General features: G+C 38.4%; 1 protein-coding gene across 2 annotated transcripts; it reads left to right on the top strand.

Moving 5' to 3' along the window:
* Positions 1 to 1350: 1350 nt before the first annotated feature.
* Positions 1351 to 25018, top strand: CEP83 (centrosomal protein 83). 2 transcript variants are annotated; one of them, XM_077178752.1, is made up of 16 exons: positions 1351 to 1495; positions 7114 to 7367; positions 7737 to 7887; positions 9100 to 9192; positions 9475 to 9606; positions 12003 to 12254; positions 13511 to 13642; positions 15308 to 15422; positions 16907 to 17051; positions 17183 to 17332; positions 17973 to 18048; positions 19165 to 19322; positions 22051 to 22180; positions 23088 to 23191; positions 23852 to 24032; positions 24715 to 25018. In XM_077178752.1, the coding sequence occupies exons 2-16, from the start codon at positions 7219 to 7221 to the stop codon at positions 24895 to 24897; spliced, it is 2151 nt and encodes a 716-aa protein (XP_077034867.1). In that variant the 5' UTR covers positions 1351 to 1495; positions 7114 to 7218; the 3' UTR covers positions 24898 to 25018. The 2 variants fall into 2 exon arrangements, with proteins under 2 accessions (XP_077034867.1, XP_077034868.1); XM_077178753.1 differs by lacking the exon at positions 24715 to 25018 and having other exon boundaries at positions 23856 to 24030.
* Positions 25019 to 26147: the final 1129 nt, after the last annotated feature.

The raw sequence follows: 26147 nt of genomic DNA on the forward strand, positions 1-26147 counted from the left end.
TCCTACTCCTATAAGTTCTGCTTTCTATTCCTCCTTCCTTCAGCCATTTCCTCCTTGTGCCCTTGAAGTCCACTTTGATTCTTGCTTTTTCTCTCTTTCTGGGTACTCTGCAAGATTCCCATCTGAGTCACTAGAGCAGTCACTCTCCTTTGAAAGCCAGCAGAGGCAGGATGGTCACCGTGAGGAAGAATGGCCCCATTACCACCCACACTTCAGAACCACTGGCCATCAGTGAGTAACTGGAATTATGTGACTCAGCCAGCCTCGGAAGGAAACAAGAACACTTCTCTGATTAATGTGAAAAACGTGGAGGCAAAAATAAAGTAACACAATTTCCACCATCTTGAGTTATCCTCTTAGAAAAAGATTACGCATTGGAAATACTTACACAATAATTATTCCCTAAATTAGCTGGCAAGAGACACCCAACCCTGTCTGTTGATTTTAGATTTTGTAGCTTTTTTGCTGTGTCCCCCGCAGAGCTCACACTGAGTGATCTGGATTCTTGGTGTCATTTCTTGTTTCTCATGTGAATGAACTGTTTTCCAATAGATTATAGCTATGTAATCCTGCTATGAACAGACACTAATAAAACCAGAGAAAGAATCTGTGCCATTCTACCATTCCTATTAATGCAGACGTAAAAGGGTGAAAGGCTTCTGTTTGGTCTTAGTTAATATTTGTAGAGCTGATAGTGAAAAAATAAAAAAAAAAATAAAAAAAAAGAAGCAAATTGGATACAGAAAATGAGAGTTTAACTTCATGACACTTTCTAGAAAGATTACTTTGCAGTGTAAAACTAGATCTATGGGCTTTAATAACCATCTTTTTCATCAAAATTGGTTTTGAATAAAAATTAATTTTTAATTCATTGCAGTCATGTGGAGTCATTTATTTCCCTATAGGTGTACATTGGTATGGATGGAGTACTGTTGATATTTCACTTTAGCATTGCAACAAGTGCAGCACACACGTAAACCTGCCCAGCGGGAGCGCTGAGCTCTCGCCATTGTAGCTGAGCTCATCACGGATTCAAACACTTCATTAGCCGGCAGCCACCTGTGGGGAGCGACCGCAGCTGTCATCTCCCGTGCTGGCAAATGTCACATTTGCCTTGGGGGTTTTTTGTCACCTTTTCTTTGGCTGTGCGTGTGTGTCATCACCAATACCCACCTTCTAATATACTAATTGAAAACAATATTAATCCTTATGAAAGCGCTGTTAGCTTTATTAGAGGAATGCCAGTACCGATTCAGTCTCTTGCTTCGTTCAAAGCGATTTCTGAGGGACAATGAGGATGTTTACGAGAAGACGGTGCTTACAGTATTTCAGCCGCTTGGAGCAGCCGATCTGTGTGCGAGAGCAGGGGCAAGGGAGAGCTCGGGGGCGCCCTGAAGGCGGCCCCGCCATTCCGGAGCCCGCCCGTCTCCCCGGCAACGCTCCCAGCGTGCCCCGCGGCCGCCGCGGGCCCGGCGGGCGGCGCGGCTGGCGGGAGGTGAGCGGCGCCATTTTTAAATCGCTCGGGCCGGCGGCAGCCACGCCTGGCTGGGCTGTGGCGGGGGTTCCGCTGTGCCAGGGGGAGCCGGGGCGTGCGGGGCACTGGGCTGTAAGGGGGGAGCCGGGCTCCGATGGGGGCTGGGCTGACCGCGGCCCTTCTGCGTGCGTGGGGCCGCAGCTCTTGGCGGGCGGGGAGGTCCCTTGGCCTGTGCCCGGCCCCGCGCGTTCCCCTGGGCCCGCCGTTGGTGACCGCGCAGCCGGGACGGGAGGGCCCAGCGCCGCTCTGTGCCCGCTGCTCCAGCCCCGGGAACGGCTGCCGCGGCCTGTGCGGCCTGCCGTGCTCGCCATCGCCTGGCACGCTTCGGGGGCAGGAGCAGCCCGCTCGCTGCAGGCTCTCGAGTGTTTACGCTTGTCTGCTTTGCTTTCCACCAGCCATCCTCAGCCACGTTCGCTGGGAGGAAGATTGTTATTTTTCTGTGCTTCTGGATGTGTGTCAGCCGTGTTAGTGTTATTCCTCTTACCGAGCTCCTATGTCTAAAAGTAAAAAAAAACAAAACAAAAACAAAACAGCAAAAAGATCACAGTGACTTAAGCGGCTCGCTTGGCCTCTCACTCGATCTTCGTCCACGTACAGTAGAGTGTAAATAAAATCATGTTTCTGCCTACAGGAGGTGTGGGATATGTATGACAATGTGAAACCTATGCCCTCCCTGAACATCTCGGTTTTTGAGTCAGCATGAAAGGGAAGTGATTTTTTCAGAAGAGTTTTGTTTGTGGAATGTAGCTGTATTTGCAAAAATCCCGGGTAGAACTTTGAATGAAATTTTAGCGAGTGAAGGTTTATGTGTGTTTGAAGGCTTCTTGCCATGAAAAAACAATGGAAAACATACGTGGTGTTTGGAGACTGACTGCTGTTGGCTACAGCTCAATTTACCAGGTGTAGCTCCCATTCAGACTTCAAATTGATCAGTAACTACTCTCATTGTGGCTTGGTAGTGTGTGTGGCTAAAGCACAAATTTTAACCTTGAGTTAAGAGAGAACCTTGTTTATTGTTTTTCACCTAATAATAAGAAGTAACCAGATCTGTAGTGTAAGACAGAAACTGAGAGGGTGGTACCATGTGCAGTGTGTAGGGATGGACACTGCCATAATATATGGTTAATGGTTGTTGAAACTTGTACCTTGAACACTGTTGTGGAGGGAGTGAGAGTAGCTTGCATGAGCTTGGTGTCTTCTGTAATGCAGCTGTCATACAGATATTCTCCAGTACTGGTGCACAAAAGTGTTAAGCATTGATTTTCAGTGGATTCTCTGCAGTAACATCTGAGCAGTGTCTGGGTTATGGAACTCTCTATAACAAAGGATTTCCTGTTTCTCTTTGGTTTTGCCTCCCTAGATTTTTTTAAGGTGATTGTGTTGACTGCTGCAAGTTGCTGATGACAGATCAGTAGAATATGGACTGTTAAAATAAAATGTGGTGTGCTGCCACGTTTCTAAAAAGATATAGAAGGAGGTTGGGGTGTTTTTTGTTGCACACTTGATGTTCATGGGAAGTCTGATCTCTTATGAGTGTGTTGCATAGTTGTTTAAGATAGGGTTTGTTTCACTGAAATGCGACTGTGTAAAATCTGGGGATCTAGTCCAAGGCTGTGATTTTGTGAACATCTGAGCTCTGTGCTGTGCCAGCTCTCTGCTCCTGAAAGGAGAAAGGCTTGCTCCTCCTCCTGTCTGTTTACTTGGCTCTTTGTTCCTTTGCCCTAGTCCGTACCAGCTGCCCACTTTCACTGATGATGTCGCTTGCTGGATTTTTCCATGAGCTCGTGTGACTCACTGACCTCACAGAAAAACTATTGAGTGTCTTCTGCTTGTTTGAGTGTGTTGGCTTCTTGAGTTAAAACTGTTCATGAAGGGGTCTGATGAATGACAAACACAGCAATGGGGACAAAGAAAGGAGGAGTGGAGCCCTCCCGTTCCTGGTGACAGCGAGCTCTTGTGTTGGATTGCACTTTTGCATTAGACCATTATCTGGTCTTACTGTAGACTCTTGAGCAGGGATGAGAAGGGGTGGTGTTTGAAGAGCTGCTTTAATGAGGCTGTGCTTTCCTTGAGTTTTTCATTCCTTCAGGCAAATAGTTCATTGTTTCAGAAGATCTTGGCTAATTGGATTAGAAAAAAAGAAAGAGCAAATAAAGAGGTCTGGAGTTGTGAGAGAAGCAGGCAGAGGAATTAGACCACGAATTGTGTGAAGAAGCTCTTTGACTTTCACAGATTTCACTGAGAATTTTACTGCTTGAGCAAAACCTGGCACAAGGCTAAATACTGTCAGTTTTTTTGTTAGTTGCAAAATTGTATTCATTGTATCATCTAGCTGTTTCAAACTGTGTTCAAAGACAATAAATTTAAGTGTTTTAAGTGTAGCATGGAAAAGAGAGCCATGAGTGAGTTATGTATGGCACTCAGGGGAATGACCAATACATGGTGCAGTCATGACATTTGGTTATGCCAGGTGAACAAGAAGGAAGCCTTGCTGTAGTAAACAAAATGCCATAAAAATTAATATCATATTGATATATCGTATTTTTCTCTAAATGTAAGTATTCTCACTTTTAAGAGCTTGTAGCAAAGAAAAAGTTAAAATAATATAGCTGAAAAATCTTGCAAAAGAAAAGCCCTTTTGTGAGGTGCAGCTATAAAGAGGAGAGATGACTAGTAGGTAATTCAGCAGTGTTTCTCTCTTTAGGAAGAGAAATAATTTGAGAAGAAAGGCAAAACAAAGATGATTCCTGGAAATGTAATTTATTTACTTCACTTAGGTATTCTACAGTACTACCATTTTACCTATAGAGTATGCATTTCCTAGGTTTCAGGACTCTGCACCAATGCCTTTGTATTTATACCTGTGGAAAATTATGTTAAGGCTTCATAGTATGAATTTGGGATGACTGATACAAATTTGCAGTTTGGTAGCTTGCTAAATAAGTAGGTGTAGAATTAAGTTTAAATATGATGGCGGGTTTAGTTTCTTTAAAGTAAGATTTATGCTCCTCCACTTCTTGAACACATCTCCAAGAGAGGAAGAACCTAGTGTTCTTTTAAATTATTTCTCAAAAATTATGGCTGTAGTCTTTGTGTAATTTTGAAGATTATTTAAGGCCTGTTCACTGACTGTGAGCAACTACTGTTAGCCAATAGCACAGAAGAGATTCTGGTTGGTAATATACTTAATTGGTATCCCTAAATGTTGTTGACTATTGGCAGTTTACTGCCAGAGATTATTTTATGATGTGGAGAAAAGAATGCCAAAACAAGAAAAAACTTTTTTGCATGTGAATAGGTTAAACATTACAAATTGCTCTTTGTGTTTTCGAGGAAAGAGCTCTTATGAAGTAATGAAATCTGTTCGTTTCAGTTGCCACCAGGAATGCAAATATGGCATTTGCCGCTAGATGTCCCTGCAAGCTAAAAGAGTTTTGTTTCCTTAACTACAACAGGTTTTTGCAGTCTGGAGCATTGTTTTGTCAGCTGCAATTATCTCCCTCTCTTTTTTTCCTTTTATCTTTTTCATGAAATCTTCATGCATATGAATACATGGCCAGGTGTGTGTCTTGCTTTGTAATTTGTGCACTTTTTGATAGTAATGAAAGCTGTGAGGAGAGAATACACTTCTCACCTGCAGCAGCTTGGAATAGAGAAGTAGAAAAGGCGGTGTTCCAGCTTACCTGTTGGCTGACATTGTTTCAGAAAACGTAGTGTTTCCTTGGTATCTTTGACTTTATCTCCATTATGCCACTTCAAAAATGCTTCTTACTTGAGTAAGCAGCAGGATTCAGATCTGACTTTAAATGTTCCTAATTCTGAGCTTTGGATTACAGTTTGATAGTTACATTTAGTATCTATAACATATGAAAACAAAGTGCTATTGCCTGATTGTTGGAGTTTTTTTGTTGTTTCGGTTTGTTGGTTTGGTTTGTTCTTATTGTTTGTGTGGGGTTTTTGTTTGCTTTTAATAGTGATCCTGTTAACCCTGTTGATATGCTTAGAAATTCTTAGGGACATGCTGCCTTGAATTTTTTCTGTGTACCAGAGCTTTCTCTCCTCTCACGTGATCTATTGTCTTTAGCATCACGGACCTGTTCTCCTCCTCCAGCTGTTGATTTAACAACTGAAAATGTCTTTATATTGAGCTTGAAAATTGCTGTTGTCCTTTGTTTCTCAACAGCCAACAAAATTCAGGGATGAAAAAGAGATTGTATTCATTAGGAGGGTCTTCAAAACCTGTGTCATTAATGTTTGAAATTGGTTGTGCATTTAGGACAGCCACAGAGGAGAATGTTCCTTATTCTGATTTCTTCCTCTTCGTTCTCTCAGCAAATTTGGGTAAAGCAGAATACAAACTTGCTGTTGTTGCTTTGCCTAGACTGATGTTATGAGTGGTAGATTTTTCTCTGACGTTTTCTTGTTTTAGCAACAAAGGAAGGAAAACTGGGAAAGAAAGTCTTACATTTATGCTTTCTTGACATTATCATGTCGTAGTGGAATGGGTTTTTTTCCCCATATTTTCATCTTGCTTATAGTTCAGGGGTTTATAAAGTCAAATTGAAGTGTTTCAGATACAATTATGAAAGAGTGCAGTGGTAGAAAATATATATGTAAAGAAGGCAAGGTATTTGTAGTGATGGTAGGGATTTATCATTGTTTTTGTTTGAGTTTTACTTGCACACTGCAGACCTGGACTTCTTAGGCATCAGTCCAGCTATGCAAAAAGCTAAAATGGCAGAGTAGTTGTTTTTAAATCTTTGTAACTTCCCTAAAATTCAGCTACAGTCCTCCCTCCCCTAGATCCTGTGGAAGTGTCAGTAGTGATCAGATTAATACTTATTGCTTCAAATATTAAAAAGCACTAATGAGGCACATTAGCATACTTCCTTATTTCTCAGGAACTCTTGATTTGCAGCTTTCCTCACACCATCTGATATTATCACATTTTGCAAAAGTCTTTCTGGAAAGATCACAAGCAACTGCAAGATAAACTTTGAAAATAAGGAAGTGACATATTTCAGGACTGAACTGTGGACAGGTGTCTTCCAGGCTGTCCCTGACACCTTAGCTCTTCTCCAGAGAGGGCTTGGTAGGAATTCAGTAGAGAATTATCTGCTTTTCTTCCAGCTGAAATACTGGTGTGTTGATTAATACAACATGTTAGGACAGCGTGACAGACTTTTTAATAAGTAGTAAGAAAAGCTGTGTGTCTGCTATCTGTGACCTCTGTTTGAACTCTGATTAAAAAGGCATAATTAGGGCATCATGGTTGGAGTCTCAGTGTATAGCATAAGTAAAAATAACATGTCTTGTAATCTTTCAGATAGTAGTGCTTGTTCTTATTTTGTATTGACTCAAATGACCTTCATGTTTAAGTGTATTCTGTGCCCCTGGAAGCGCTATTACTTCTCAGGACAGGCTGCATGAGGAGAGAAGAGTTGCACTTCCAGTAAAGGTTTCTAATCTGTGTTAAAGCAGAACCAGGATTCTTCTGTACTTAAAGCAAAAGCAGTGTGTGTAACCTTTGAACTGTGAATGTACTTGAATGCTAATTACATGTCCTTGTATTTGTTCAGGTGTCTTGATCTTCTGAGATGTCAGCATAACGAGTGGATGGTCTTGTAGATTAGTTACACATTAATCTTGTCCTCTCCATACTCATCGTGAGCAGTCCTCATAAGATGGATGGTTTGGGCAACCTTCTTCCTCTTGTGGGTGAAAGTGGTGAAGCAGTTAATTCACAAGAAATACTAAAACTTTTGATGGATGAAAAAATGCGAAGTGAACACCACAAAGCAAATTACCAAACTCTAAGGGCAGAACATCTAAGGTACGTCAATTTAAGCAAGTTTCTCTCTTTGAGTTGTTAAAAGGTGAAGCTAAATGTTGGAAGGGATTTATTTGTATGTGTGAAATGTGTGTTAGCTATTCCTGTGTGTAAGGAGAGATTTTAAGAGATTTTTCTTCATATAAGAAAATAAACAAGTCAAAGTACCTTAAGACATTGCAGGTAAGGTTTCTGCAGCACTTTTTATGCTTATAAGTGTGGGATAACTTTTCAGTATATTACAGAAAGATGATATTAATAGCTTAGTTCTTATTTGGTGTCTGTATGTTTGCTTCTGTGTGTGAGTCTTTTGAGCTTTAAGGTCTAATTTTAAAAGGTGAATGTAAAGTAAATACGTATTTTATCTTTCAGATTGCAAGAGGATTATACCAAATCACAAGATGAACTGAAAAGGTTGTTAGTTGAAAAACAGACTGTACATGACAAATTTCAGCAGCTTCTTGCTGACTTTCAAGAGCAGTTGCTGGCTAAAACACAAGAGCTGGAACAAGTGAAGCAGCAGGTGGGATAATTTACTGGAAGGACTTGGGATGTCTTTTTATCCTGTAGTAGGACCATTCATATTTTTCTGTTAATGCAGCATGCATACCCAGCTTGGATATATTTCAGATGTCTTGAAATTCACCCAATCCAAGTAATGGCTCTTCTCTAGAGTGACTATGGGTTGAAATTAGGGTTTCCTTATTTGCCTGAATCATCCAAATCCTGTTAGGTGCTGTGTAAGACTCTCAGTCTCTATCTGTTATTGCTCTGCTGTTAAGGGGAGAATCATCTGTCTTGGAGGGTAACTTAGGTGCCTAAACCTGTTAGGATAAGTGACTAGAAAGTGACTTATTTCTCTTTGTGATGACAGCTTTCTTTCTTTTTCTTAAAAAATCCCAAACTGAAATCAAACAAAAAAACTCCTCAACATTTAAGATAACTTGGATGACACTCTATGTAACTGCTTGTTTCCTTAAAGTAACACAGGACATGTTCTTAGGAAACAAATATAATCCCTAACCAAAGGATCCCAGACTCTGAATGGAGGAGATGTGACTCAGTACCATATGTAGGACTAGTTTCCAGGGATTCCAGGGTACAGATAAGTGAAAGAAAAGTAGAATAAATAAGACTATGTCACAGTGGTGGATGAAATTTTTTGTTTTAAACTCTGTTTCTTGGTAGATAGTTTGCTGTGTGAACCATACCAAGAAATTTTAACAAAATACCGTACAGAATCGAGCTTAAGGCAAGGAATCTTTCCTGATGGTTTTTTTCATTCAAACCGGTATCCATGTACCTGTTGGAGAACACACATCTAATGTGTTTTGCAAATAATTGTTTGGTGTTGCTTGTTTTGATCTTTTTGGGTTGGTTCACTTACTGTTTAAGTTGGACATTAATTCTTTATCTTTTATGTGAGACTGCTTTTCCTTCCCCCATCCCCCACAAAGGAGATAAATCTCTTGGCAATTCAGCCTGAAATTTGTATTGCTTCTGTTGATAAATGCTGACATTCCAAATGCTTGTTATCTTCCCAGAATATTTTTAGTTCACTAATTCTTTTTTGCTTTTGTAACTGCTATTAAAATTTCTTTAGAAAAACCTAGAAAATTAAGTAAAATTCCTAAAAACAGATTTGAAATACTTTATTCCTGGCTAAGTGACCAATCACAGTGTAAATAATATGAATGAATATGACTAATTATTTGTGATACTTTTCTGTTTTAAGGTGCTAACTCCTCAAAAATTAGAACGGTTAAAAGCAAAAATGTATGAGGAATTGGAGTCTCCTATGAGAGAGCGTTATCAGAAGCTAGAAAATGTAAGTCACAGGTATTGAAATTTTATTTCATTTAGAATAGTGATCGCTGCTTTATAGTTGTTCCTAAAACCTTAGGAAATTAAAACTGAAAGGGGAGCATGGCATTATTTCTCTCATTATTGTGGTACTGTTGTCCCAGATTTCAACCTCAGGGAAGGTTGAAATCATAGAAGAGGGAGGAAGCAGCATTCAGTTAATCAAAGATAACTTGTGAAGCAATAGGAGCATTGCATGGACATTTAAAGGAAATAAATTTGAAAACTTTTTTTTTTTCTAACTTAGGAAGTAGAAAAATACAGAACACTATATAACAAACTTCGTTATGACCATACCTTTCTGAAATCAGAATTTGAGCATCAAAAGGAAGAATATGCACATGTTTTAGAAGAGAAGAAAATAAAATATGAGACTGAGGTATGTAGAATATTATAGTAGTTTAGAAAGTATCTCTGACAAGGTTGCTTGAACATTGTGGAACTGTTGGTGCTTGAAGGGTTGTCAGTTTGACTGCATTTCATGTTTGTTTCTATTCTCTTAATTCTCAAAGCACTTCTGTGACTTAGCCTAAGGCTGCCTCTATAGATTTGTTCAGTGAGGGATTGCAATATTATTTGTGCTATTAAAAGTAAGAATAACTTGCTTTCTGGTAAATGACATTTGCTTAATGCTGTTTTTAATCACATTTGTGATTTGTGATATGATGCTAATTTGAAATTAATAAATTATCTGAGTAACCAATGTAAGTTTAGGCTTTAAATTTCTTATGTGGCAACTTATCAAGGAAGATATATTGTTAATAGCAGATAAGGGTATGTTTTGCAATGTACTTGTCATGATGTTAGTTTGGATCAAGATAGTGATAATCAAAAGGATACTGAAAACTTTGGTAACTTTATTTCATTTGTATTAGCTCCTGAAGAAACCATTTGTTAATTTCTTTGGACTTTCAAAAGTATATGTAGCTAAATAAATTGTCAGCTTATTTATGTTTTAAATAGATACATCATTGTAAATGAGTTGCAGATGTCATTTGCATATCCATGTAAGTATTTGTCTGGAAGCATAAATTCTAGGATGCCAGATTTGAATGTATTACTCCAAACATCAGACAAAAATCAAAGCAATCATCACTTGCAAAATCAATCCAAGTTTGCAAATGTAGTGCATTAAAAACAGAACAGTTGTCCTTCCTGGAGCTAAACCCACATGCTGCTTTACAGCCTGCCTCTCTCATGGGCTTGTTGAGTTTTTGCTAGTCCTGCAGCTAATTAGCACACTTAACACAGAATGCAGCTACCTTGAGCCCAGGGCACAGTGTGATCTGGTTTCTCTCAAAGGTTTTTTAACATTCCATGTCATTTTGCTCAAGGAGGCTATAAAAACATCCTAATTCTTAAATGATGGCTTGGGCATATAATGCAATTGAATCTCCTCATAAAAGGCATTTGGAGAGTTTTTGCTGCAGAAATCAGGTTTGTTCATAGAGAACGCTGGTGAAACTTTTAGAAGGACTGCTGCAGATCAGAGTTTGCACTAATCTCCAAATATGGAGAGAATTCTTACATACATTTCTTTCTCACTCTTTTGGTCCCTCTATTATATTCAGTCCATGTAACTTATTTTGAAGTGTAACAATCCATGAATTTATATGTTTGTTAATTACAGTCTCCAGATTGTCTTGTACCTTTTGTACTACTTTGTAAGAGAGACTTGGGCGTTTGTTGTTGTTCTTATTGGATTTAGGTTTGGGTTGTTTGTTTGTTTTTTTGATTTCTAGTCTGTTGGGGCCCAGTCATGTTGGCTGTCTGGAGTTATTAGCAGATTTGAGTTCTGTTGTAATTATAAAATAGTGGAATCATAAGATAAGTTGGAAGAGACTCTTTATACTCCAAAATCTTGTTTAAAATATTGAAGTGTAATGAGATCAGGTTGTTCAGGTCCATGTCCAGCCAAGTCTTGAACTTGGATGGACAAGGGATGGGGATTCCATAATTTTTCTGGGCAGACTCTTTCAGTATTTAACCATCTTCATGGTAACCTTTTTTCATAATACATAGTTGGAACTTGACCTGTTCCAAATTGTGGCTGTTGCCTCTCTTCCCATCACTGTGCATCTTCTCTGAGCTGAGGTTTAGTTCTCTCAGCTTGTCCTTATATGTCATATTCCCCTACCCTCTGAAAACCTTAGTGGCCATCTGGACTTGACATGGTAGAGCTTTACCAGTACTGGAAAAAGGACAAAGGATCACTTCCCTGGATCTGCTAGTTATCCTTCTGCCAATCTGCCAGGATAGGGTTGGGTGCTCTACTGACTGATGTTTAGCTTGTTGTCCACTAGGACCCCCAGATCCTTTTCCATGGAGATGCTTCCTTGACAATTGCTATGAGCCTGTACTGTTGCATTGCATTACTCCATCTCAGATGCATGTCTTACTCCTTTTATTGTAGAGGATCCAGTTCTGTCCATTCCGTCAGCTTGTCCAGATTCTTCTGGATAGCAATTCTGCCTTCCAACAGATTGACCATTTCCCCCCAGTTTGGTGTCACACTCAAGCTTGCTGAAAGTGACTCCATGCTATCATCCAGCTTGCTAATGAGGACATCAGTCAGTGTTGCACTCTGTAGTGTTCTCAAAAAGACCACACTAATAACAGGCATTCAGGTAGTCTTGCTTTGATTTTCCTACTCTAAGCAAATGAATGTTTAAATGTCCACTGCTGCTCTTTTCTGAATTGTTAACTACTGTAATTATTGCTGCCTGACACCTAATCAATGTAAGAACTTTTATTTTTCTGATTAACAACTATCAGATTGCAAGACTGGATAAAGATAAGGAAGAACTCCATAACCAGCTGCTTAGCATTGATCCCACAAGGGACAGTAAACGTGTGGAGGCACTTTCTAGAGAAAAGGCACAGCTGTGTCAGAAATTAAAAGCCTTAGAAGCAGAAGTCGAAGAACTAAGAGCAGAAAGACACAACAGTGTTGTGCAAGCAGAAAATGTTCAAAGAGTACAAGCACGACAGTTAGCTGAGATGCAGACCATGATGCGATCTCTAGAGGTAAGATTTTCTTTTCTTATTTTGCCTCCTTGTAGAGTGTAGTAAGAGTAGCAACTTGGCCTGACAGAACTGTCACTGAAATCACTGATAATTTTGCCATTGGCTCCGCAATTTGAATTTCTACATTTCAGGTTTAAAGTCAGATTGTAGTTGACTGGGAGTCATGCACTGCCAGTTCAACTTTGGAAAGTCTCTCAACTGAGAGATTATGCTGAATAATTGTCCTTTCAAAACAAGTGAGTCGTATCCATAGTTGTAGTCAGTAAGCCAGTATTGGTTGCTACTTAGCTGGACTTAGAAACCAATATGTTAATAATCCACTGCAGTAAATTCTTTATTCTTTTCAAGAATGTCACATGATGCTCCTCTCTTTAATCCTTTCCTCATCTGTCATCATTTTTCCTAACCTATGCCTCTTCTTTCTCCACCACATTACTGCAGTTGTTTAGTACTCAGCTGTTGCTCTCCTTGGTATTTCTGGGCTGTTGCACTTTTCCCAGGATTCCACTGTGTTCCTCCTCTGTTGTCCTCAGACCTTCTGTCAGTCCTTGCTACCTCTCTAGGCAGTGAACCTCTTCATCTTGATTTTTTGCACAGTTGCAGCATGCAGATAGATGGTTCTTTTTTTTTCTTTACTATTATCAGTGCTGCATACTTCAGTTACAAAATGCTCTGATCTCAACTTAAAAAGTGCTGTAATCTTCTTTGACAGCTTTAAAGAGAGCCCTGCTGAAAACAGAAGTGTTTAGAAAAAGAAAGGTGAATCATTAGATTACCTTTTTGATCTTCTGTAAAGATCAGGATCTTGTCTTGTAAAGATCAGAGTCTATAATGCAGAAATTGCATTTTATTTCCTCTCCAGGATGTTAATTCTTCCATCAGTATAACTGCATAGGCCAGCATATTACACTTTGTAAACACTAATTGTAGTTACACTGTTTATAGCCCAGTAATTTACTGGTAAGCACACCTGCTGCCTCCTAAGTCAGATTACCACTACTCCTTATCAAGGAGGATTGAAAATGGGAGTGATTCTGTGTAGGAGGTGTTAGTAAAAATAGTTGTGACTTTCCAGTAAAATTCAAGACCCTTGTTGTATTGGAATATATGGTTGAACAAAGTTGAATATTTATATGTAATATTATATATTATAATGAGACAGTAATATCTGGAAGCCCAGATCAACCAAACATTTCAAATGAGTAACAAGAGGCAACCCAGCTCCAAAAATCTTAAAAATACTTCCTTCATTCAAGGCAGAAAAGAAGTCTGCTGAACTACAGGTTGATCGCATTGAGAAAGAACTGCAGATGAGTCATGAGCAAAACATTCTCTTAACTAGCAAACTCCACAAATCTGAACGAGAAGTCAATTCCTTAGCTGCTCAAGTAAGTACTTTTGTGGTATCTAAAATATATTTTTCACATCCTTTTATGTTTTTCTGCTTATATTTTAAACTAAAAATAAGGTAACAATGTCATCTGCTGTGACTTAAAATAGGTATGGAATTTTTCCCTCCGTTCCAGTTGAAGGACAAAGAATATATGACTTTACAGGAGATATGTCATACCTGAAAGTCTCTCTAAAGATTGAGGTTATGTTCTTATTATTCCTTCTTCTAGATCTTTTTCCTGAACAGAACAAGACTTGTGAAGTGGTATCTTTATATTCATGTTTTCAATGTTCATGAAAACAGTCAGCCTAAAACTGATCTTTCTACCTTTTTTTTTTTTTTCTGGAGGTCTTAAAAACTATGCTCTGAATGGGCTGTGTTAGCTACAGGAATCAAGCTGCATTGGAGTTACTTGTGGAGATTTAGGTTATATTAGAAGCAGAATAATCACATTAACATAGCTTTTTTTCTTTGGTTAATGCCAGCATAGCTTGTACAGAAACATTTCAGTACAGAATTGCATCACAGCATTTTAAGTTGACCATTGTCTTAAAGCATATTTGAGTGACTTTGTTGCGTTGGCACCAGATCTTAGAGGTTTCGTTTAATGATTGTATGCTTTTTTTTTTTTTTTTGAAATCTTTTTACAGTGCATATTTATGAGTGCTAAGTATTTAATTTTGGTCATTCATTAAAAAAGTTCTAATTTACCGTAGGAATAAGGTATAGCTATACCACTATTTAAAGCCTCTTTATGTAATATACCCTACTTGGCCCCCATGAGTGCTAAATAGGAAGGGAAAACTTCTGGTAAAGATTTTTCTGTCATTTCCCAGAATATATAGAATATTGTTACAGTCTTTATTTTTTGTATCAACTGGTCTTCTCTGCTCCCCTCCAGAAGCAGGAGAAAATAAAATATTACAGTCATGTTTCTCAAAGGGAGGAAAATAGAAGCTTTATTATAGTAACCTCCACCTGCTTCTGCTCCCACTCAAACCTATTCCTGAGCACAGGTGCATGTTTGTCTTCTGGATTTTCTGCCTTAAAAAAGCCACCTTAAATCTTTTCAAGTTGCCCTGAATGTTATCAACTTGATATATAAGCAACTGAATCTTCCGTGTAGTTACTTAATAAGCTACTGTGTCATTCTTAACCTTTTGCCACTTGTATATGCAAGCAGGTTGTAATTACATTTGTCATTGTGAATGGATTTTCATTATAAGTGCTTTTCTCCAGATATTTAATTCGCATTGACCGTGTAATTACTGCGTTCAAATGCCTAAACTATAGAAAGTTTCCATGCAAGCAGTAATTTTCATTGATTTGATGTTCTTAAGGTTCCTACTTTTATGAGGCCATTTGATGTGTCTGTAAAGCGGTATTTTATTTAAAATGCACTTCAAGACTATGTAGACCTGGATTTTGAGAAATTGAGTAGCACTCCAGGAGGCCAGGGGGACTATAAGTAGTTACCAAATTGAAATTACTTGGGGAAGTAGTTGATGTTCTGGCTTTGGATATCACTGTTTTGATTTACTTGTGGAGATTCAATTTAATTTTATTTTAGCTTGATTCTGAGGTATCTTTAGTCATAAGTAAAGTAAATATACATAAATTTATTATAGTTAATTTGATGTTGGTTTTTACTAATTCATAGGTAAAAGAACTTAAACATTCACATAAGTTGGAAATAACAAATGTCAAACTGGAGGCAGCAAGAACAAAGAGTGAAGTAGAAAGAGAGAGAAACAAGATTCAAAGTGAAATGGATGGTAAAGTATGAAATTATTTTCTAATTATTTCATCTGTTTACTTCAGTTAGAATAATACAACTGTTTTTTTGTCCGAATGCTCCCCAGCAGTCTTCAGCTTCTACTTCTGGTCTAGGTCATAGATCTGACAATTCATTTGGTATTTGAAATAATTGTGTTGTTTCACTTGCTCTACCAGGCAAAGAACAATTGAGAGCAGTTTTTCATTTATGTAAATTAGTGCATTTGTGACACAATTTGAGCATAATCTGTTTCAAATTATGTACTTCATATGGTTATTTTTTTCCATTATTGGTAAATTCTCGACTCTTTCATACTCTGCTTGAAACCGTATCATGCCACAGAGCTTCAGTGGTTGGGTTTTTTTGATTCTGTGTCTGTGGAATTGATACCAATTCCATAAGGCTGCCACATGAAACAAAATACAGCACCTAGCTCATTCTTTGAAGGGAACAGGCATTGCTGTAAGCTACCTGATGCAGCTGAGTATCTAGGCAACTTGAAATAGCTTTCTAGAGTGAAAAGGCCAAAGCTTTCTAGTACTAGTTGTGTTTAAATCACACAACTACACAATTACACAGTTTTAAAGAGAACTCTCTTCACTGATTGGCCATAGCCCCAAAATAGTACATTTGTCTTCCTGAAATAATTGTTTCTGTTCACTTGCTTTAATAGTAAGTTTGCTAGGAGCAATGAAAAAGTGATGTTTAATGTATTGACAATATGCTTACAGTGTATTGCAAACTAGAAATGATGTCTCTATGGCTCTATAAAATACGAAACTGAATACAGACAAGATTTAAGTTAACCTGAACTTACTGTGGAATTCCATTTGCATTGCTGAATTAGCTGAATAACCAGGAGTCACTGTTAGAGCATGTTGGCTTATTTGCCCGTGAATACAGGTGTCAGTTACAAGATTTTAGTTTGTATAATTTGTCCCTGCCTATGAAGTCCTGGTTTTAGAAATGTCTCATTTGGTAATATAGGTGGATTAAAATTGAGATTTGTCGTAGCCCAGTTACTGGTTTCAATGACAACCAGTTTCTGTTTACTGTAAGCTTTTTCCGAAAATGAAAATTTTCTTGCTTGACCTTTGCATAGCTGTTATGGAACACTTTTAAAATTTTTTCAATCCAGACACAAATGCTTTGTATAAATTGCTGTGGTGTTTAAATCTGTAATAACTGTTAACTATTAACTGTTAACTGTTTAATTACTATCATTTATTAAAGTAAGAAACTCTCATAGACCGTTATTCCAGTGTAATGTTACTTTTCAAAAGTTTTGGAAATATTACTGTTAGACTAAGAAAGGTCTCTTCTTGTTTTCTTGTGTTTTGTTTTTTTCTCCTTCCCCCATTAATTCTGTCATTTGAATTGAGATTTTTGGTTCCCTTTTGTGAATTTATAAAGTGATTTGAATATAGGTTCCTAGGAGGTTCTTACCAATGACATGTTTAACTTTTTTAATGTATAATGCAGGATTGCTGTCTGACAAGGAAATTCTTACCGCAGCTGTTGAGCGGCATAAAGTGCTTTTAGTGGAAAAGGATCGGGAGCTAATTCGTAAAGTGCAAGCTGCCAAAGAGGAAGTTTTTGACAATATTGCAGCCTTACAGAATGAGAAGTATGTCTACTGATTGCCTCCTCAGTTTCTAAAAGAGGACAGTTTTGTGATAATTTTAAAAATATCACTCTTAACTAAACACTTCTGACATTTTCTAGTGATTCTTGCGTGTATGTTGAATAATGTTTTAGGTTAGAACTCGAAAACAGACTAGCTGATCTAGAAAAGATGAAACTGGAACAAGATTCTTGGAGGCAATCTGAAAAGGATCAGTATGAAGAGAAACTACGTGCTGTGCAGATGGCAGAAGAATCTAGCAAAAAGGAACTTCAGCGTTTGCGGTAGTGTGACTTTTCTAATCTTAGCGCAGATTTCTCATTTTCCCTCTTTAATGTCTTTACAGTAGACAGTATGAAAGCTTACTATTCATAGATACAGAAGTCTTCATTATGAAGTGTTCACTGGTGTAGATTAAACAAGATTATCTTTTGCACTATGTAAAAAAGAGTGCAGAATTAAAAATTAATTGTTTGAAATGATAACCCTTTTCGTCCAAAACTTTAAGTGTTATTTTCCATAACCCTTTTGAAATAGTAATTTAGCAATACAACTTTGTTAAAACTAGTTTAGTGCTGGCTGCTGGCATAGCCCCAGTGTTAGAGTAAATAATTTCTCATTCCACAATGGCACCATAGCAGAAACTGGCAATCTGAGACCTGATATCTCTGAGTTGGTTATTATGGTTGGGAGTTTACTTAGCTTACTATAGTTGAAGGTTAGCATGATAAAATGAATCATACTCCAAAAGTCTTATTCCTATGTGAATTCTAAGAATGAATAGAAATATATTTTCAATACTTTTTTAGCTAAATATTTATTAGCCTTTCAAATAATGCTATTTATTTGTCAGGCTGATTTGTCCTAATTTATAGCATTGGAATTTTGATTAGATAAAAATAAGGATGTCTTACACAATTTTAGATTAAAAATTCAACAGCAAGCTATGCAGACAAAAGAGCTGGAAGAAAAGAAATGTGAAAATGCTAATCTGAAACAGGTAAGGTTTTATTGCATTATAATGTTTTATAGAGAAATACATTCTTTCCTGTAGTTACCATGTCCTGCATTTGAAGATTGAATTTTTAAGGCTTTTTTTTTCCCCTGGAGGGATGAAATGTGTACTTCAGATATTTAAAGGAGAAGTGTTCAGAAATCAATCGTGCTTTCCTGGACCTCTGTAAATGGATTACAGTTTTTTGCTTCATGTGTTTTGTGGGTAACAGGGATTTCAAAGCTGAATGTTTATAGACTGGTATATTGAATATGGTTATGCACTATTTAACTGGAGATTCAGTTGCCATGGAGACTTATAAATTGTTTCTAGGTAATGCTTTGCATTTACACTGCGTCTCTCATCTGAGGTTCTTCAAGTGTTTAACAGATGTTTCATAAATGAACAAACTAGTGTAAAGAGGTATATTTCTATTGCATAGTCAATTGATGGCAGTGTTGAAAATCAAACCTATTTTTTTTAACTCCTGCTTGCCTGTGATGTTATTTTGTAGGTAATAACAATAGCTGTGCATCAAAGTACTCGGCAAGCTGTATGCACTTGAAGTTTGAGACAATTATTTTTTCCTCCAGAAATCAGAAATTGGGGGATCTAAGTGTCCATGTCTATGTGGGGGAAGGAAAAGGAATGGGAAATGATCATTTGTGTATGCTGGCTGCAGAGGGTGGACTTTTCAGTGCTTCCTTGTTTTGTGAACCGATTGGTACAGTCACTGTTGGCTGTAACACTCAGTATGTTATGGAACAGAAGAGCCTGGAAAGCTCCACAGCTCTGCTGCTAAATATTTCATGGTCCTCGAGTTCTGTTCAGGCCTGGGGCTGAAGCATTGGATTTCTGAAGTTCTGGGGGACACTTCAGTGGCAGAAGCATCCTGCCTATCTTCCTCATTTTAACTACAACAGAAACCCTTTGTCTTGTAGTGATTTACTGTAAAGCTTCTGGAGAAAGTGTTGAGTAAAGAGAAAAGAAACAAGTAAAAAAGGCTAATGAAAAGCTAAAGCTAGTTGGTGTCTCCATTTTGTGTTGTCTCAGTATCTCAAAATCAGTTGCTGGTTATTTGCATACCTTCTGAAATAGAAAAAATCTTTTTTGTTTTGGTAGCAAATAAATGATATCCAACTCCAGCTTGCCTCACTTTCTCAATCAGAAAAAGATTTGCTGGAATCTAATCAAAAGTTGAAGGAAATAATAGAGAGATTGAAACAAGAATGTCAGCATGCAAGGGCTCAGGCAGAGAAAGCTCAACTGGAAACAGAGAAGTAATTTTTTTTCTTTTGGCTTTACTTTTCATGCTACTTGTGTTCTTCTCATATGGATTACTTAACTGTGGGTTGTAGATTCTGAAGAAAGTCAGAAAGTTAAAATGGACAGGAAATATTGGACAGTTGTAAAAAATGACTGTACATTCTGTGGGCGTAGCATGTATAAAAGCTTTCCTCAGGTCAGCCTTAAAAGCAAAGGAGTTTGTTTCCATTTGTGTCTGTTAAAATTAATTATTGATTAGTGAGATACACTTCTTGCATAAATTGAAATTCTACTTAACTGAAGTGGGTGTCAAACTTCTATAGATATAAATGGATCTAGAGTTTCAGAGAGTTCTTTTAAGAGTGTTTAAGCTGTATGTGTGAAAAGAGCATTCAAGCATTGTATTATGCATGATAAGGTTCCACAGTCCCAGTCAGTATATGTGTGACTACTTCTTTCCCTTTCCCACTAGCTACTTTTAGCTGATATGAAGTAAGTAAAGGCTTATAAAATATCTTCTAGTTCATCTCATCAAAATTAAAAATAATCACTTTCCTTTTTTTGCGCAAGCTTGACCACATGTCATCAAAGTATGACAATAAATGATGAAGGAAGCCAAATTTTATTCAGATTCCATATAGAAATGAACGCCTTCCTGGAATTTAAAGATCAGTTTGTCAGTCTGAAATGTTTTTTCAGAATTTCCTAGTTTAGTAACCCAATATTTGTCTAACTAGTACTGGATTATTGTGTGGTGGGTGCTTTAAAAAGTCAGTGTCCCAGATTAAACACATTTCCAAAGGGTACAATGTAACTTTTGTTTTAACATCTCTTTTCCTATTAATTGGTGCTGCAATTGCTATGTTGCCATTAGTTTAAGTAGTGCTTTTCAATTCAAAATTTGAAGATATTGTTCCATTTTGCGGCAGAGTATGTCACTAGCACCTTAAATATTTGGATGTTTGCTTTAGGGAGGTGTACTCACATGTTGAGTGAGATCATTGCTGTTACTTGAATGAGGTAGTCATTGTCATTTACATATTTATGGATCACAAAACAGTCAGGACTAGGTTTTCCTGGGAAGGCAGTGGAAGGAGCTTGTCAGTCCTCGGAGATCATTGTACAAGTATGTAGGTACTGAGAGATGCACTAAGGTTGGTACTGCAGAAATGAAGCAGCTTTGTAGCCTGCATGTAATTCCTGCAGGTCTTGCCATTGCTATCCTGGGAGCCGTGGGTCATGTTCCCATTGTTTTTATGAATCTGTGAGTGATAGAACCTCCTTTCTCAGTTCAGTAAATTCTTATGAGCTTGAACACCAAAGAGTTAAGTTGCACCAAAGCAAGAGGAAGTGAAATAGGGACAAAAAGATGAGACAAGAAGATAAAAGGTTCCAGATAAGTAGTGCCAGTTGAGCATTGAGCATAAGCAGGCAAAGCTGCTGCATGTCTGGCCGTGTCAATCTTAAGCTTGGAAATGAAAATGTGAAAGGAGAAAAAAAGCTGAAGGCAAACTATGAGCCTGATACAGATCAGAGATGAGCTCAAACAGGGACTTGTTTAGCATTTTGGGAACAATGTTAGTGGCATTTAAACCAAACAACAACAACAAAAACCAAAACACCTCTAGAAACCCTCACCCTCACATAACTCAAGCATTTTTAACCATTGCCTCAGCTGAAATCCTTTTACTGCTAAGCAGTGCTCATGCAAAGTGCTTTGATTCCTGGGTGCTAGTAGTTATTTGCAGTCCAGAGTGAGGTACAAGCCATGCTGCAGCAACTAGAAGAGCCATGACAGGTGACACAGGGGCCAAACACTCTGTTTCCCAAGTGAGAGTGGATGATGCCCAATACTTCTACTGTGGGGAAGGGAGAGGTGGTTTGGTGAGAAATTTATGGAGATGCATTCAGAGTCCCCACTGGGAAAATGCATCTGCCCAGGACTGGAGTAGTGGTGGATGCACTAATACCAGGCCTTGGTCTTCTTAAAATCTGCTACATAGAATTTCACCATTTGATTTTAATTTTTAACAGTAATGTAATTACATATTCCATTAGTTCTTGCCTGCTTTGACTTGCAATGCAGGCAGCCAAAACAAACAAGGCAGCAAGGAGAAACGGCTCCTTTCCTATACACTGCTAGAGAACACAGCCTAATTTTAGTGTGTTGCAACCATGCAAAAGTCTAAACAGATAACATATGCCTTTGGTGGTGTGTGTTTAGCTGAAATGTTGTCTAGAAACCATATTAGTGGGAGCTTCTTGTTGAGCTGGTATTTGTTCTGGTTGGGAACATGTCCTAAGCAAGTCTGTTACAAAGATTTAGTAGACCCCATAGGGCAGCACCCTGCTCTCCTAAACAGAGAAGGTAGTTGTCAACGGTTCAGACAACTGATGTCTGGAATAGGCATCTGCTCTTGTATTCTACTATGATGGTTTGACCTGAACTGAGGAATTTTCTCTGGGTGGTTTGGCAGCATGCTAATCCAACAAGGCACCAACAATTAGCTTCTTGGAATCAGTTTTCAAAATTTGATAGTTAAAGAAATCCTAGGATAATGCACAGGTTCAAATGTCGTAGTCACAATTAGATTGTTAACATAATAAAATTTACATCAGATCCTTTAAGTACATAAAAGTAGGAGTTGTGAAAAGATGCATCTGTTTTAAGAGCCTTAAGGTATTAACTGAATGTGCTGCATTGTATGACCTCTTGATTTTTTTGCCCTGATTTTTCCAAAGGACTTCAGAATACCAGCGAATGGAATGGCTGCAGGAGAAGCATTTGCTTACACAACGTGTCACAGAGTATGAAGAGAAATACAAGCAAATGAAGAACAAGCTATGTCGAGCTGCTGTTGCTCAGAAAAAGGCATGTTGTCTCTTCCTTTTTGAATGATCCACCCTGTGTAAAGTTCAGCTTTATGTTGCCAGCTAGAATCGTTTCAATGTTAAGCGTTTACTTGCAATCTACTGTATATAATAACTAAATATATTGGGTTCTTCAAGATTAGCATAGAAATAGGTTGAATGACATGCAAAATAATATTACAGCCAACAACTTTGTTATAATGCCATCAAAGATTTTGTGAGGCTTTCTTTGCACATACATGTGCATTGGTTGTTAAGAGGTGAACCTCTTGATGAGAGAGGATGATGATACTAGATACTAGAAAAATTATATTCTACTTTTCCTTGATGGAATATTAAAATTTTATTTCTTCTCCTAAGCTTACTTTTTAAGAAATAGTTTGGAAGGAAAGAGAGGTAAAACCTCAAGATTAATTAGCGGTGTTCTACATTGAACATAGGTTATGAAACCTACCAGTGTCTTTTAAGGTCATGAAAAGTTAAGATCAATATGAGAAAAAAAAAAGCCATAAAAACCAAACAACAAAAAAACCCAACAAAAACCAAACCAAAAAACAAAAACAGGAAGCATACTTTTTTGGTTATGCTTATACTTATTTCTATGTGGCCATTTAAAGGATGACCATTGTGAGTTTCAGATGCTGCTAATGTTTGTTAGTACAGCTGGTCACTGACCAACAAGTGACTGGCAGTTGTGCCTCTTTCATTCCCAACTATGGATCATTTTCCATCTCTTCTGCTTCCCAACATCGCAATCTAAGCACCTTCAAACAATACAGCATCTCTTCTTAAAGAAGGAAACTCCTATAAAGTGTAACAGCTTGCAACCACATACAGTTTAGATTTAATTTTTGCAGGATCTAATCTATTAAGGTATTACTTAGCTGTTTGAAATATCTGTTTGACAGAGAAAGACTCTCAATGACAATAAACAAAGAAGGATGCATGAGAAAATAGAACTTTTGGAAGCCAAGATGGAAGAACTAGAAAAGGAAAATCAAGTGTTAAATAGGTAATTAACTTTGCTTTTTCTTAGCTTAAATAATTACATATGCTCAAGGTGTGACTTACAAATATGGAGTATTTTTGAAGATAGATGTTACCTATATTAGTAACCAGAGTCCAGTCTAATGGCCTTTACAGCACTAGAATTCTTTGAATAGATTCTGTTTAGGATGGGCAGCTGAGAGCTTATGAGACAGTTGCAGGGCTGTCTCTGCAAGAAGAAAAAGAGAAAAAAGTACCTGATAGGCGCAGTTGCAGGAATCCCTTTAAAAGAAGGAAGTGAACAAGACATCAGAATTGCAAGAGAAACAGACATGGCATCCTCTTTGAAAGATGAAGTCCTGATTTTTCTCTCTTCATTGAGCCCCTATGGAGGGCTTGATTTTAATAATGAATGTGTCTTCTCTGACTCACTACTGTGAATGGTAATAAAAGCTTAATTTATTTTATGTAAACTCTAATCTACAATAGAGCAGATAGCTAAATATGTAGAGGGACATTTAGACAGATGTGTAGGCAAAAGAACATACACAGATCTACCTTCCAGTTCTTCTGTGTAAGGATAGGTAGAAACTGGAGGTGTTAAACAGCAGAGCACTCGTGGAGAGCTGTGCTGCTGTGTTGGGATAACAAAGACTTGAGTAATAAAAAATCTGTTATTTCCTAGACAGAATGTTTCCTCTGAAGAATATGCTCGCCTCCAGAAGAGGCTGAAGGACTTGCAGCGTCGGCACAATGAATTTCGCAGTATAATTCTGAGTCCTGACATACCGGCACTCAACCCCGTCGGTGTAACCCCATTGTCTGCCGTGCCTCCTGGGCCTGCAGCGTCCTTCTCCTTTCTTCAGGTGGGATATAGCACAAGCTGTGAAAATAATACAGCAAAAGAGGGTATTGAAATAGTTCTTTTTTACTGACCTTAGTCTTAAGGAAGGCGTATTTCATCTTTGAACAGAAGTAAGAAATTTTTGAGTTATCTGGAGATGTTCCCTTCCTCTCAATAGGAGGGAGTACTTGAAAGACAAAGGAAAATGTTACCGAATGTAACAACTGTGTAGTTTTAAGCCAATTCTCCATGCTTTGTCCCTCCCCTCAGAGGCTTCAAATGCCTCCTTCTGAGCAAGAAATGCTACTGTTGCTCTCACACCATGGTTTCATTATTGCAAAGCAGTATTGCTGCTTTTGATTTCTTGTGTGGTTAAAAGTCTTAGGTTGAGCTGCTGAGGGTGAAAATCTCTCTGGCTGAGGTTGAGCAGGTTGACTTTACAGATTCAAGGTTACTGAGACTTCAGGTTTGTGTGCTCCTTCATCTGAGAGGAGGAACATCTGCAAATGTATTTCTTCCTGATGCTTTTCTTCAAGAATATCAGAATAATACCCGTGAAACATTGATGAGTAAAATTTAACAAATAAGGATGTTCTGAACTTTACAGTTTTTATCTTCCTTAAAGAAAATGAATATATTGCTCATTTTGGTCCCTTGTGTGTAAAATGTAATAGAGCCACATTCTTTTTCCTTTGCATTTCAAGGAGGAGCAGCATCAAAGAGAGCTTGCCCTGCTTGGCAAGCGATTGGAAGAATTAGAAACCAGACAAAGAAAACAGCTGGAAGATCTTGGACCATCTAGAGAGCGGGTAATGGTGGGATGTGGGGACTTGGCAAGAAATAAGATCACTGGAGAAAATGAAGCACAAAGTGAGGACTCCAAATAAAATCTGCATACTCTTGATGCTGTTAGCTTTCAATAACTTATCCTTTGTAGATGCTTTTCATATTTTGCCAAAAACATGGTTGTGTGTGCCTGAATAGCATAAAATATATTCTGCATAGTTACCCCTTTGTGGCTCAACTTGTTTTACTGCTGGGTTGAAGGACCAGCAGTTCTAAGGACTTTTCTCACTGGGAATCATACAAAGAATATGCAGGGTTGCCATTCATGAGGAGGCTACACCCTGAATTTGTGTTACCAGTGCAATGATATTTAGCATAGCAGCAGTTACAGGCTCAATAATGAGATTCAATTGCAGAGTTTTTCTGGTTCACTCGACTTCCCAGTTCTCTGAAGTGCTGCTTCTCTGAGCATGTGTAGGGGAAGTGAAGTGCCTTCCACTATAAGCCAAGAGCAGGTTTGGGATGATTTGATGAAGCTGAATAGCCACAAGTCTGTGGGACCTGATGATGTGCATCTCAGGGCCCCAAGGGAACTGGCTGATGTTGTTGCTTGTTTGGACGTCATGGCAATCAGGTGATGCCCTCAGTGACTGGAAAAAGGGAAACATTGCTCCCATTTTTAGAAAGGGAAGAAAGGATGAACCGTGCAACTACAGACTGGTGTGCCTCACCTCTGTGTCTGTGATGATCATGGAGCAGATCCTTCTAGAAGATGTGCTGAGGCAAGTGAAAGACAAGGACGGCAGCCAAGGTAGCCATCATGCCTTTTCTATGGGCAAATTGTATGATGGAGTGACAGCAACAGTTGACAGGGGAACACCAACAAATGCCTCACAGAAGTCTAAATGATGACCTTTGGTACAGTCCCACATGACATGGCTGATCTCCAGACAGAAGAGACATGGATTTGATGGGTGAATCATCATTCAGTGGATAAGAAATTGGCTGGATGGACACAGCCAGAGTTGTAGTCCATGGCACAATGTCCAGGCAGAGGATGGTGCTGAGTGGGGTCCCTTAGAGCTCACTCTTGGGACTGATGCTCTTCAGTACCTTCATTGATGACTGGCAGTGAGGTCAAGTGCAGCCTCAGCAGGGTTGCTGACACAACAGAAGGATGTCATCCAGACGTGGGCCCATGGGGACATTACGTAGTTCAGCAAGTCCAAGTGCAAGGTGCTGCATCTGGGTAGGGAAAATCCCAAATGTGACTATAGACTGGGAAAAGAAGTCACTGAGACCAGCCCTGCAGAGAAGGACAGTGGAGTTCTCATGGATGAAGGGCTGGTCA

The sequence above is a fragment of the Agelaius phoeniceus genome, chromosome 5 (genome assembly GCF_051311805.1).
Source record: "Agelaius phoeniceus isolate bAgePho1 chromosome 5, bAgePho1.hap1, whole genome shotgun sequence".
In the NCBI taxonomy this organism is placed as follows: domain Eukaryota; kingdom Metazoa; phylum Chordata; class Aves; order Passeriformes; family Icteridae; genus Agelaius; species Agelaius phoeniceus.

Coding starts and splice junctions, on each gene's coding strand:
- CEP83 (XM_077178752.1), top strand. CDS start 7,219: ATGGATGGTTTGGGCAACCTTCTTCCTCTTGTGGGTGAAAGTGGTGAA. Junction 7,888..9,099: donor TGGAACAAGTGAAGCAGCAG/GTGGGATAATTT, acceptor TTCTGTTTTAAG/GTGCTAACTCCTCAAAAATT. Junction 23,192..23,851: donor GAAAATCAAGTGTTAAATAG/GTAATTAACTTT, acceptor GTTATTTCCTAG/ACAGAATGTTTCCTCTGAAG.